Genomic DNA, 14,710 nt, shown 5'->3' with positions numbered 1-14,710 from the left:
GTCTTCTGGAAAGTACTGGTCTGTTGGGGTTTTTTCCTCTTGGATTGGAAAAGGACTGGACTTGGAACTTGCACACTTCATTCAAGTGTCTCCAGTTAGTGGCATAGGCATAGATGCAAGTGACCAATTAGTTCTCTAAGCTTAGTGAAACGTGAAGTGAGCAAATTACCAAGGGTCAGTGATTAAACTGGAAACAGTTATCCAACACAACCTATTCAACAGCACTGATATAGAAATTACGTCTTGTTACAGCAAGAGGAAAAAGAATATACCTATTTTTAGAGCATTGCAGTATTAACATTGATTATATTGATTTCCATAAACTGAATTTCACCTGTTCTTGACTGTTTAATGAAATGTAGCTGATATTTGCAAGTACAAGTTAAGCAGTCTATGGAATGCATTTTTGTGCTATTTTAGCTCAATGATGTTTTTCCTTCATTGTATTTGCTACTATTTTAACTTGCTCTAGATTTACTCATTACCCTGTAAATTGGCCTCAGGGATGCTGTTTGGTAATATTATTTGCTAAGATTATTTCTCAGGTTTGTAGGTCACTTTTTCCCACTTTCCTACAAAAAGATCTGTATTTTTTGTGGAGGAGGAGAAGCAAATCTGCTCACCAGAATAAGGCAGTATTTTCCCCTTCATGTACTAAAGTTCTTTTAAAAATCCCCCTGTAATACAGCAGCAATCTAGTATGGTGGGAAGATGGTCGAACAGAGTAGAAGAGCATTAAATCTAGAGAAAAACCATTTATTACATCTGCTGTCTTTATTTATTTTTTTTTTAGCTCAAGTCCTATACTGATTTTTACCACAAACAGTATTAATGTCCTAAGGTGCTAAAGAAGTCATTATGGTTTTATTTAACGGAGCTTCTCATTGAAAAATAGTATGCGTGCTTCTTGGAGCAATAACAAGGTGATTAGCATAAAATGAAACATGGGTGTGTCAATAGCACAGGAAGCTTTTGACGTAATTAATTGTCTGGAATAGCTCAGTATCTGAAAAATCTACAGATTATGCTTACATAGAAGGAATTAATTCTCCTTCAAGATATATTTTATATAGTCAGATGATTCAGGTAAGAGAGCTGAGGCATTAACATGTCACATAATTAATGAAGTTTCTTTGAGCAAAGGTATTAATCTCCTTCTGTAATAAAGAATAATAGCTAGCAACTAGCCAAGAAATCTAAATTATAGACAAATATAGGACATCAGAAACCATTCCCTCCATGTTCTTGTTGACTTCTTGACTCTCCTAAGCTGACATGATATGGTCTTTATATCATTTATCTTTTAAAGTAATTATATTTCAGAGAGAATATTTTAGAGTTATTAAATCAATCCATCATTGACAGTTGCATTCTTCAGTCTTGTCTTTCTAAATTGTACAAAATATGGCAAGGGAGCTTTTGGGGAGCTGTGAATACCCAGTTAAATTAGTGTTGAAGAACACCATGGCTGTTCCTAATTCCCATTCTTTTTCTGATTACATTTGTCTTTTTTATTAATCATTCTCAATCTTTCCTATCATTCATTACTTTCTTTCCTTATTTCTTTGAAAAAAGGTTGGGGGAACCTATTCCTTTTTTTAATTTTGAGCAACTTTTCTGCTTGGAATTTTTGTCTCTTGCATACATCTTTCTTTTCTGTTATTTCTCTTCTCCTTTTTCTGTTTTGTGGCCCCCATACATGTCTCAAGTTTTCTTTCTTTTTACTTTATTCTGCAAAACTGGCTCCCAGTTTTTCTTTTTCATACCTTTCGCTCTTTTTATTTTATTCTGCATTTTCCTTCTTGTTGGTTCTTTCATTATCACTCCTCCTTTCCATCTCTTCGTACTTTTTACGTAATGTAGTACATCACTGGGAAACTTTAGGAGCAATCAGTGCAAGGCATAACCAGGACTGAGTCTAATTAGAATATCTTATTCACATCTGGGAGGTTGATAGGGGTTTTTAGAAAGGGCGAATAGCATTGGATTAGTAAAGTTCAGGGAGCCTGTGCTGGCATTAAGGAAACACAGGGAACAACTATAAACAGAGAATAACAATAAAGTTATATGTCTCATTCATTTAACAAGTGAAATGAAGTGTATATTTGTGTATATCATTTTTGTGTAGCTGGGTACTTCCTAGACAAATTAAAAATTAGGATAGCAAAGAAAATCAAATTCTTACACTCCTTGACACTCAAAGGTTATAAAATCCTACACATTCATATTGCAGAATCACAGTAGGTTGGAAGGAACCTGGAGGTCATCTTGTGCAACCCCTTTGGCCCAAGGGTCACCTAAAGCCAATTGTGCAGGACCATGTCCAGATGACTTTTGAATACTCCAAGGTGGGAGACTCCACCATGTCTCTGGGCAACCTGTTGCAGTGCTCAGTCACCCTCACAGTAAAGGAGAGTTTGCTGATGTTCAGATGGAGCCTCCTGTGTTTCAGTTTGTGCCCATTGCCTCTTGTGCTTTCACTGGGCGCCACTGAAGAGAGCCTGGCTCCATCTTCTCTGCACCTTCCCTTCAAGTCTCTAAATACCTTGACAAGATCCTCTCTGACCCTGCTCTTCTCTAGGCTAAACACTCCCAGCTCTTCTAGCCTTTCCTCATGCGAGAGATGGTCTAGTCCCTTAACCATGTTTGTAGCATCATCATCATATTCTGGCCATAGCTTGAATTGCTTTGCACTCAACTTAGAGCTAAGCATATGTGTGGCAGAAAAAAGCCGAACAGACACTAGAGTTCAGCAATCTAAATTGCTGTATCAAAGACAAGACATAATGTAAAGACATCTCATTTGAGATGGGGAAATCCTTGTTTTAGTGTTCTCTGCAGCGCAGGTAGCAAAAGAATTTGTCAAAAATGCAGAGTAGTTGAGCATCATAGGTTAAGTACTTGCCTGCATCTTGTTAAAACGTTCAGTGAATGAAGTGAGCAAGAATGTTCTGTATTTGTAGATATCATTTGATATTCACCAATCCAGAATCTGGTAAATAAAAAAAATAAATGAAATGTGTATGGATTTCTTTAAAGTTTTATAAAGTGCGTGCCTGGGTAATGTCATATCACTTAAATTATGTTCATCAAAATCATGTTTGGACTTCTCAGTATCCAGTGCATAAAAACTGAAGCATGTTATCCTGTGCCCAAAACACTTTTTCCAGAAATTCATTTGCAAATGGCTATACCCAGTGGTGGTTGAGGCTTGGAGTCTGAAATTTAGATCTTTAAGAGCAATCTGACGATGGTTGTTTGATAAATACAAGTTCTTTTAATAGCTATTATTATGTTGTCATCTTCATTGAGAGGCTCTGAAGCAAGAAATACAGCTTTAGATCTGAATCTTTTGATAGGACTTCTGGTACAGAAGATGAAACCTTGTCAAGAGAAGTCTGAGGACTTTGCTTATGTGATGAACTTAATATCCTGATGTGTTCCTCTTTACATGACTGGATGCAATTACATTAATGTGTTTCTTTGGTCTTGAAACAGGCTGATAAATGCATTCCAAAACTGAATGAAGGTGATCAGATAGTATTAATTAATGGCCGAGATATCTCAGAGCACACGCATGACCAGGTGGTCATGTTCATAAAAGCCAGCAGAGAATCTCACACGAGAGAGCTTGCACTTTTGGTCAGACGGAAAGGTAACTGGGCTAATCTTATTCACTTCTAATGTTTTTGAGACTGTTGTTCTTATATTTGGTTTTACACCCTCTTTTGTTTACAGAAATGTGTTCTCAGTGCACTGGAAATAGGTCTGTGCTAACAGGTAGATGCATTTGAATTAGCAGTACAAATCATTTTAACTAGTTTTAACACTGCAGCAAAGATGTCCCTGCTCACTGCAGGGGTCTTGGGCTAGATGACCTTAAAGGTCCCTTCTAACCCAACACATTCTATGTTTCTGTGATCTATCAAGTATGAATGTCGTCTTACTTTTTAGTTCTAAAAATCTATGAGAACAAATAGTCCCTTGCAAAAGGTTGGTTTGGGGTTTTATTTTTGTAAATATAGCATAATTTCACAAATACTCAATTTTGGGTTTTCAAATACCCGTGGACTGTTCCCCAGCACTATTATACAATTAAATGAGTCAAATGATAGCCTTTCTTCCCCACCCCCCCTTCCCCCTTCTTTTCTTTCTTTCCATTCTTACAATAGACATTTTGTGACAATACTGAGCTTGACCTGTGCTGGCTACTTGCAAAACTGCTGCCAGCAAACAGGAGATGATCTCTGAAATATTCAGGGTCTTAAGCCTGTATATTTAAGATATGGGGAACTCATCCAGCTTGGTTTTATTTGCTCTATATTTAAACACATGCAGATCCCAAGAGCTTGATGTGAAACTTCTAGTTTATTGTTTACTTTCCTTAAGAGCTATGGGAAGACCTTAATACACACGATTATGGAAAGGCTTTGCACAGAGTTTCTGGTTACATTAAGTCTTAATCTGAAGGGATTATGCATTGCTTGGAAACAGGAGAGAATAAAACTGGCTAAATGATATGTACTTTGGTAGCATTTACTTTATTTGAAATTTCTTATTGCAGGCCTTCCCACTGGCTTTATGCAGTGTTTAGTCTTCCCTTAACTTTTCTAGTTCTTTTCCTACTTAGAGATAAAAGAAGTCTGCTCTTAGCTAGAGATAACCTGTGGCCCCATGCCAGTTATTTGTATAGGCATGAGTATGGCTAGCTCCCCATTTTCTGAAGTTTGGCAGGTATGAGCCATTCTGACCATTGCAGAGAATAACCGCAGCTGGACACATTTGGCGATACAGTAACTTTTACAGAGACAGAACTGCTCTGTAGATTAATTCATTAATGCTTGTCATAGCAAGGAATGTCATAGAAAACTGACTTAATAAATTTTTATATCGTTTATTAGTTCCTTCAATGTTAGCATAAGAATTTGCAAAAGATAGTTCAGTTGCTTCTCTAATGTTAAGGGAGTACAATGTAAGTATGTTTGGGGTCCAAACTTTATATAAGCTTCTTATAGAGAGATTCCATTAATTGTGCTCTAAACTTTTTTAGGCAAAACTCACTTTTTTTTTATCATGGTGGAGGTTGTCATTCATTAGCCTAGTCAGCAGTTTGTTCTGTAAGACAAGGTTGCAGCAGTAAAGTTTTTGTGGTTGAAAGTCAAGTTCTTTACTTTCATAGATGGGTACCTTGAGGAGTTTCATTTTCTGAAAGGTCATAAGGACATTTTACTCTCAGTAGTTTCTACAGTAATATAGTACATAAAGAAATGCAGTTAAATTTGTTGCTATTTGCTTTCCTGAGGCCTTGTCTTTGCAACCTTTGTTCTTGCAAGCTGGTAAATTTTTTAATATGTGTTGCAAACACATTAATGCTCTATGTAACGGATTTTAATTTTCAATACATCTTTCAGTAGTTAAACAGTTTGTAGAGCCTAAATCAGAAGATGAAGCTGATTCCCACAATCTCCCAGAATCTCTTCTTCCTCTCTCTTCTGAATATGGTGGTGATACACTGGAAGAGTCTATGGAGCAGCTAAGGAAAGGACTGGAAAGTGGCACTGTCCTTATTCAGTTTGAGGTAAGTAGTACTTAACTCTCAAATTCCATTAATATAGACCAGTAGCTGTGACCAGCGAGTAATGTAAGGGCTTAATTGATTAGAAATTTCATTGCTCCCATTCAGTCGTGCCTCAAGACAGCAAGAATGTGAGTTGCCCATCAGTTTCACCCTTCACTACTGAAGGAAGAATGAGTTATCAGCCTTGCATATAACATCTGCTGAGAAGAAGGTGTTTTAATTGACGTGTTTCTAGCTCAAGTACTCAAAGCTCATTAAATTAATATATTTTTGTTAATCATTTTATTGAGTAGAATAGTGGAGTTTTGACAGGGATCAATCTTGTACTTTGGTTCTTTTTCCATGCCGCTCAGTGACATTTCTAAATCATCTTTTGTGCCTTAACTTAGGGTTTCAAATTCTCATGTGTTGCCTTCTTTCACTGTAGAACAGGAGCAACTTGACCGTTCCTCATCTTCACCTCTTAGAGGTTGATATGAAAGTGTTGGAATGTTAATATCCAATTCTGTGGTGTTTCTCCCTGGCAGTCTAAAACACTGATGGTTACTCCTTGGGCAGATTACTTTGTAGGTGAGATTCCCCTGTATATAGGATGAGACTTGGAAGAAGTGCTGAATAGATTAATTAATTAATGCTTGGCATGTTCTTCAATGAGTTGGCAAGGAATGTCATAGAAAACTGATTAATAAAAAGTGGTGGCTGAAGAGTTGTAATATTACTTATTCCATAACCACTCTTTTAATGAGGTTTGCTTTGTTTCCAAAATTTCTGAGAGTTAAGATTCCTCTCTCTTTAAGGAGTTGTAGACTCTGATTCATAGCTGTTTTTTTTCTTCTGATGTCTTTTATTGCTCACTTCTTCCACCCTCAATCTCTGTTTTCATTCTGGCACACAGTTGTATTAGAGAAAGGCAGCTTTTCAGGGAAACAGTTTATATCGGTGACTTTTTCACTTCTGATTTTTTTTTTCTAGAAAATCTTCTAGAGATAATGGTGGGCTAGCAATAACAGAAATTCTTGTCATGTTAAAAAGTACAAAAATTTCTCAGGTGAATTTTGCAGCTGGTTGGAAAAAGGTTAAAGAAAATAACTTAGGATTTTTTTGCAGTCTATATATTTTCATGTGAATCTATTTAGTGTGCATATAAGATAATCATACCCCTCAAAATCCTACCATTTTTCATTCTGTCTTGCAGCAACTTTATAGAAAGAAACCAGGATTGGCTGTTACATGTGCAAAGGTACCTCAAAATATGGACAAGAATAGATACAAAGATGTTCTACCTTGTGAGTATTAAGTACAGACTTCCTGCCTGTTTTTCTTTATCTCCTAAATGATAGCTTATAAAACTGTTGTATTGAAATTCTTGATTAAAGATTTCATTACATAATTAAACTCAATCAAATGTAATAATTCATTTTATTTTCTAAAAGGTTGTCTATTTTGGTTTGTATTCTGCTGTTTGTGTGCCTGCAATTCTTCAGTTTTTTGATGTAATAGAAGGGAATCATGGCCCTTAATTGCTAATTTGATTCCCTCTCTATTATTTTTTTTTTGTGCAGATGATGCCACAAGGATAATATTGCAAGGAGATGAAGATTACATTAATGCAAATTATGTGAATGTAAGTCATACACCTGAATTTGCCCACTTTTTATATTACAATAGCAAACTAAATTTAGACTTTTGAAGGAATAAGGATTTTTCATTTTATATTTTGGTGATTTGTAAATGTAAAAGATGTAAAGGTTCATAATGTAGAAGTGTCTTGTGAAACAAGGGACCATCCTGATATGCAATAGATGCAAGCATGTGGTATACGCTATGGTATGTGCAAGGTATTTAACCAAACAAAATCGTTTTACCTTTCCATATACTGCAAATGCTAAGGTTCTCTCCTGTACCTTAAAACTAAGCCTTTTTCCCTCTAAAACTGTTTGTGGCCTACCAACTATGCTATGAAGGGTCCAGAAGATAAACCAGAGCCCTGATTGCACTAATCATGTGTATAGGCTAGGAGACAGGGAGAAGAGGGGAAAAAGAAATAAATAAATAAATAAATAAATAAATATGTTTGTGTCAGATTCTGAAGCTGAACACCTAAATCAACTCTTAACTTACTTTGTCTGCTATCAGACAATAAACAGCTTTTCCTAGTGTACCTTTGGTATACCTTGCCATTATTCCATGCTAAATATTAAAGAGAATTTGGAAAGCATTGCAGTTTCAGGTTTTCAAACATATTTTTGCTATTAATAATCTCTTCTTAGCTAAGCATGAAGGACTATAGTATCTATAGTGTACATCTGGTTTAAATTAAATATTTAAAGATTTTTCATATGATAAATTGCATTTTTTTTCTTGTCTTACTACTCAGCTTGCCGCCTTAATCTTCCCTCAACTCTGTTTGAATGAAATGCTTAATTAGAGAAAAATAGTACTTGAGTAGTGAGAATGAACTTTTCATAGGATTTTTCTATCTCTTTATAGATGGAAATTCCTTCTGCGGGCATTGTGAACAGGTACATTGCCACTCAGGGGCCTCTTCCACACACATGTGCACACTTCTGGCAAGTAGTCTGGGATCACAAGTTGTCACTGGTCATCATGTTAACAACTCTTACTGAACGAGGACGGGTAAGTGTTCAGGTTCTTTGTATGCTGAAGAAATGTATTGTGCCTTTAAATGTTTTCCCCATTGTTATGATTAAATAACCGTAAAATATTTCCTTATTCTTTTGACTCATTCTATGAAGGCCAGGCTTTCTGAATTACTTAAATGAACAGATACTCTGCAACTTGGTTTTTAATTTTTTTTTAATGCATTGAAAACAGACCAGCAGTCTGATAACCAGAAATCACTGCACTGACTCCGTTTTTCTGATCAGCCAGGTTCTATGTGCTGTCCCTTTTTTATCTCCTGGAGAACTGAGCCCCATGTTGCAGTTGTTCTCCGAATGACTCAGCAGATGTCTGGCAGAGTTGAGCATGTTGAGCAAAACTTGCAGTCTGGCTTCAAACAAGATTCTGTCATTGCAGTGCTTACTAGTTTTAGCATGCTGATGGTCAGAATTTAACCTGCTTCATTTTAATTATATCATAGGTTCTTTCCTAGAATTGCTCTGATAACTCTTTTAAATCTATTCAAATAAATTCTAGCACGCCCATCAATTTCAGAAAATTGAAGCAGTATCTGGTGTATTCTGTTGCATTTTGATTTAACATATCCTTTGGAATTTTAAAGATGAAGTTTTTAGATCATTAATGTACATAAAGGTCTTGTTTTGAAGTTTTAGAAGCTGAAAACTGAACTTTTTTCAAGAGGTGGAAAAGATGACTACTCTTGTATGCCTTCCCTATAGCCTTTATCTGTATTTCCTATATGGTCTATCCTACACTACCAAGTTTATCTAGCATCCTAGTCAAAAAACAATGATTCTGGAAAGCAAGAGAGCAAGTATTTCACATCTTAGACAGCATACTGATTCAGAAATAAGTAGGAACAATTAATCAACAATGTAATTCCTCATTGAAATGTATGAAAGAAATGTGAAAGCTGAAAAGCAACGGATTTTAACCATGGTCAGGTTACCTAGCTCTTTGTGAAGGCAGACATTATTGAACATCACCTGGCCCAAAAATGCACCCTTAATCTTCTGACTGTATACAGGCAAAACAGCTTCCTGCTTGCTTTTTCTTGTATTGAGGAGAAACACAGGTTAATACTGCTCTGTACTTTGCCCAGTGGGATGGAACCTTCAAGGCTACTTGTCACTTACTTCTAACCATCCCGCTGGTACATTTATACACCAGACACTTTTTCTGAATTTTGTTTACTTTCAGAGGTGCTTTACATTTGCCCAGTTTGTGGGTGAATTTTCAAGGACAGAAAAAAAAATCTGTTCTTCCCAGAATATTCCCACTGCCAAATGCCAAACTTTTTTTTTTTCTCCCGGTAGTGTTAATTTCTTAGAAATGGATGCATTATTTATTTGGATTTCAAGCCACTGAAAATTGAGGCCTGAGAGAGGCAGAATTAAGAAATGTTAACACTTCAAAATTTCGAACTCTTGCTACTCTGTATTAGTTTAAAACAGAAGTTACAGACAAAACAAATATAATAGATGGCACAAGGAATGTTGATAAGTTGATAAAGAATCCAAATTAACCAAAGTTGAACTACAAACATATTGGAAATATCAATTTGGTGGACTTATTTTGGAGCTAGAAACAATTAATATTAAAATGTATGAGCAGTGAAGAGGGCAATTGTAGCTCAGCAGTTTTAGTCACACTCAGGTTTTAAGTACAGTGGCTAGGGAGTTGTGTCAAGATGGTTTTTTATGGCTCCTTTGGATTTTTTTTTCTTTAATAACTTGTCTGGACTTTTTCTTTAGTATGCCTTTTCCATAAGTCCAGTGGACTAATACTTGGAAACTACTTGGTTTATATTTGTTACATGAAGGTATTTATTTACAAGACTGGAGTTGCTGAAGTGGAAGATAAGAATATTTAATTACTGGGATGCTATGTCGGAACCTTTATGTTGGTGGGCAACCTTGAGCTGTCTTCAGTGGACAAGGATTTTGCTGAACTAGTATCTCACTGGAATAGTTTTTCAAGTTCAGTCTGTTCCACAGCATTTCAACCTTTGATTAGATGGGAAATGAGGTGGCAAACCTTCTGTCATCAGCACTGCTCTAGCCTTAGCTGTTAAAATGAGGAATAGATATTGGCGTTAGGATGGTTTCTACAAAAGTTACATGTACACTAACTAGATGTGCCTATCTATCTGCATTTAGAAGGTGAACCAGAAAAGGGGAGGCATTAGGAATTTGTAGCAGTAGAGTGGTAAGGATCTGAAGATCACCCTTTTACTACCAGAAGCAGAAGACAGGAGAGAGAAAAAAAAAAAAAATTAAAATTCTGTTCTTTCCATGGATGGAGATTCCACAGCCTCATAGGACATCTTGTTTCTGTGCCTGACCATCTTCAAAGTAATAGTTTTTGCCAACATCTGATCAGAATTTCCCCTTTTACATTTTTTTTTCCAGTTACCCCTTGTCCTTTCATTGTTCACTTTCCAGAAAAGTATGGATCTGTCTTCACTATAACCTGCTGTTAGATAGTTATAAATTTCCCTCTATGCTTTTCTTCTTAAGAGGGAACAAGTCCACGCGTTTTTCCTCCTACATTATGCCTTGAGAAGTCACTTTAGCAATTACAGTTCAGTACCACACAGAAATCATCTTGCATTTAGTTTACCTGAATTTTTATTAAAATTACTAAAACACAAGTTTATAGAGAATTTAGTCGGTTTTGTCATGTTATATTCCAACTTGGATGTAAACAGCTCACCAACAAACCAGAATAAATTTTATACTGCTCCTTGAATTCCCTGAACCATAGCATAGGAGGGGAGGCTGGAAACAAAAGTGCTTTTATAAAGTTTTCATGCGAGCTTGATTTTCTTTACAGACTAAATGTCATCAGTATTGGCCTAATCCACCAGATGTAATGGAATATGGCAGCTTTCGTGTCAGATGCCACTCTGAAGATTGTACAATTGCTTATGTTGTAAGAGAAATGGTGATCACAAATGTTGAGGTAAATGCCCATTATCTTTCATTATCCCCAAGCAAGCTGAATGTATATATAGGTAGTTACAGACTCTGTGTCTGAGCATGTACATCTCTGTGTGTGAATGTATGCCTATATATTCTTATAAAAAGAATATGTATCTATTTTATGAATCAACATAGTATGTTTATTTATTATTATTAGAGCTTCTTCAAAAACGTACTTTTTGAAGTTCTATGGTACATAATTACATTATGCTGTACAGGTAATTTAATAATCTTCATAAGGAAGTTTAGTGCTTTTCTGTGAACACTTTTGTAGCCACTGACTCTTCACAAGTATTTTGATTTTCAATGAGAGGTTTTTTTTCCTAAGTAACTGTGCTCTTTCAAGGATGAAATATGGGTCACTTCATTAATGGCACATGCAGCTAGAATAGCTAACAAAGAAGTGAATCGTAATAATGTTGTTTTGAGAGAAGATGCAAAATCTCGTTAGCTCCTTTTCATCACCTTTAGTCACATTTAAAAGAAGAAAAACAATATATCTCAATTGAGATGTGCTCAATTTTTTTTTAACATACTTATATTCCTTACCTGTTAATACCTCATGCTAATGGAAGAGTTATAAAGCAAAGAGAAAGTTAAATACATGGAGTGCCTCTTGCATATTAGCTTGTGTTGTGAATTCTATGTTCATATCACATCTAGATTTCCCACAATCTGAACATAGGGGATGAAGTTTGGCTTTTGTTAGTACATTGTCATGCATTTCTTATATCTTTCCCTCTTCATCTCTTTTCCAAAATTCTGTGGCCATAAGTGTTTTCTAAAAAGATAAAGGACTTGTGCTATCACTAGATATGTATGTAAGAAAGCACTGTGTACTGACCAAATGCTATTTTACAGTTCCAGTACTGGTCAATCTTTAAACTTCTGTACAGTTCAGTAGATTTTACTGTTACTAGAATTGCTAATAGTAAGAAAAAGGAAATATCTGTCATAGCATTTCATTGATGTCCTTATAACAAGATGACCAGTCCTTTAGTCTCATGAAATTTTAACTGAATCTGTCACTTGACAGTGCATCCAGATTTTTTTAATGTGATTAAGATTTTCTTTCTAGTCATAAACGTGTGAGATGCCAGTACTTAAAGGTCTTTCATTTAAGATGGCTTATAGTGTTTCAGCTTCTAGCTATAGGAAGCCATCCAGTCAGAGAGCAGCATGATTTTTGGTTCTGTTTTTAAGCCAATTAATCTGTAAGTGATAAGCTTGAATGCCAGCACAGAAGAAATTAACCTCATTAAAGAAGTGCTGCAGAATATATGTTGGCAAACTTTTAGTCTCTGTCACTCAAGTTAGTTGATTGCTAATTTACTTTAGTTAGATAATGCTTCTTGTAAATTTTAGTATACTCTCTTCAAATACTTGTTCTTTTTCTTGGTTAGCATTTATCTAACTGATAAATAATTTTCAGTAAATTCATGAATGACCATATTCAGTATGCATTTTCACGTCAGGTGTCTATTTATTAGCTTGTGATAAGTCAAAATCCTGATGACAATAGGGCAGTCAATTTTATTTTTTTATTACAAGTTAATTCTTTTTGAGACAAAGGTTATGTGAGAATATAGTGTGCTGTACTAGACGTGTTAACAGATGTGAAAGTTATAAGGATCTTCAGCTAAGTTGTCTCATGATAGCTGTCAGCTGAGAACATCACTTCTAATGCAAAGGCGTATGCTTTCTTAAGGCTTACCAAATATATTCTTTTGGAGGCATCTTGTGCTTGAATAGACTTTACAAAGCTTTATATGTACTACCTCTCATAGATATCGTTGTTGTATTCTTTGAAGAATATATAAAAAGTCATCTGAATTCAAGCCAGGGTTTTATTATTCCCTGAACTAGTGTGAGCATCATTGGACTGGTCTTTATGAAGACAAGTAGCTTTTAACGGTAAGATGGATAAAGCTTCCAAACTCACAAGAGAGTTGGTTTCTGTTAGAAAGGCATCTTTGTGAAAAAGTTTCCAGTGAATTAAGTTGCAAAGATTTCAAATCTGCCTTCAGGGTAAAATAGCACAAAAGAGAGGTTTATGAAATGATGCCCTTGGCCTTTTGTTCATGTGTGTTCAGAAGACTTGAGGAAGAAGAAACTTTTTAGGGTTTTTCTGACAGAGTTTAACTCAGTGCTTCTTTGCCTGTAATTGAAGATCAGCAAATGACTGCAAATGTGTAACCTTTCCAAGTCTCGTAAAATGAAATAAGGATTAATTTCCTGCCTTTTCTTTTCAAGACCAAGATTGAAAGCTATCCTGTAGCAAAATGAAAGAAAAGCAATTAAACACTAAGTTTGTTTTTTTGAGATTGTTAGGGGTTTTTTAATTATTTTTAAGAAAAGCTTCAGAACACTTTGGGGTGCAGAACAAACAGACCAATGGACAGAAATTGTACAGTGTGAGTGCAAAATTCATCACCCAGTGCACTATTTTGTAAAACAAGATCAATATTTCTTGGAAAAAATAGCATGGGGAGCCTGAAGCAAACTTTCTTTCAGTCTCCTTTGAGATAATTGCCTTGCAACATATCATTGCCCATTAAATCTCACCAATTTCATCCAATTATGTTGTGAGAGGAAAACAAAAAAACAACAACAAACTTTTTTTGCTGCTTCCCCTTGTTTAAGCAAGCATTTTTCTTTGATTTGAGTTGAATGCTACTAGAACCCAGACATGGAATGTAGAAGGCTGTAGAGATTATACCTGCTAAATCATATTACTCACATAACTTGGAAAAACTGTAATTTTGCAAGTTTGGTGTGGGGTGGTTTTGGTTTGTGGGTTTTTTTTATTATTATTCTGCCACATCTTATGTTAGGTGCTTCCAAAGTGCCCCGTCGTTTTCACACCTGGTTAGTTTTAACTAAACTAAATAATTGATTGACTTTCATCCTTTGAAGACAAGTTATACAGGTGCTATAATGCATGAGGAGAGAGCTCTTAGCCCTTATAAACAACCCAGGTCAAGGTAATTAAGACAATTCCTTGTGTCATAACGTAGACTGTTTAGTATGATTGTGATATGGCAATCCAAATAGAGAGATTTGGGGGAGATAAACTTATTTTAAATTAAAAAGCTATCATTTTCCGTGGACATCATAATGATGGAGGGGATGGTTTGAAGAAAAAAAAAAAGAAATAGATGCAGCAATTCAAATAAATTGAAGATTAAGCATAATTTCATTTTGCTAAGGAAGGATAGTGATGGGGATGAGGTAGAATGCTAGATGCTGGTATCATTCTCTTTCTGTCTGACCAGTGTACAGGCCCTGTAGTGACTGTATTAATTTGAAGGCAGCAATGTAAATGACTATGCTGCCAACACTTTCTGCTATGAACAGCTGAAAATATAATCTCTGTAATTTTTATGCTTCTTAATTGTTTGGGCTGAGGCTTTCCACACAGTTTGTCTTCCTTGCCAGATATGTGTCATAAATAGTTTGTGGGGAAATGTTGAGTTTGCTCATGTTAAAGATTCTTAGATTGGGT

The 14,710-nt window shown here is 35.6% G+C and overlaps 1 protein-coding gene across 2 annotated transcripts in view; it reads left to right on the top strand.

The window, feature by feature from the left end:
* Positions 1 to 14,710, top strand: part of PTPN3 (protein tyrosine phosphatase, non-receptor type 3) — an 85,335-nt gene that overhangs the window by 62,198 nt on the left and 8,427 nt on the right. For both annotated transcript variants that reach the window (XM_010192268.1, XM_010192266.1), the window contains 6 exons: positions 3,499 to 3,655; positions 5,412 to 5,578; positions 6,774 to 6,864; positions 7,141 to 7,202; positions 8,069 to 8,215; positions 11,057 to 11,185. In XM_010192268.1, the coding sequence (XP_010190570.1) occupies positions 3,499 to 3,655; positions 5,412 to 5,578; positions 6,774 to 6,864; positions 7,141 to 7,202; positions 8,069 to 8,215; positions 11,057 to 11,185 (753 nt within the window). The remainder of the gene's footprint in view (positions 1 to 3,498; positions 3,656 to 5,411; positions 5,579 to 6,773; positions 6,865 to 7,140; positions 7,203 to 8,068; positions 8,216 to 11,056; positions 11,186 to 14,710) is intronic.

The sequence above is a fragment of the Mesitornis unicolor genome, unplaced genomic scaffold (assembly GCF_000695765.1).
Source record: "Mesitornis unicolor isolate BGI_N332 unplaced genomic scaffold, ASM69576v1 scaffold2889, whole genome shotgun sequence".
Lineage (NCBI taxonomy): Eukaryota > Metazoa > Chordata > Aves > Mesitornithiformes > Mesitornithidae > Mesitornis > Mesitornis unicolor.
Note: the sequence above shows the minus strand (reverse complement) of the source record. Positions and strands in the feature narration are given on the sequence as shown.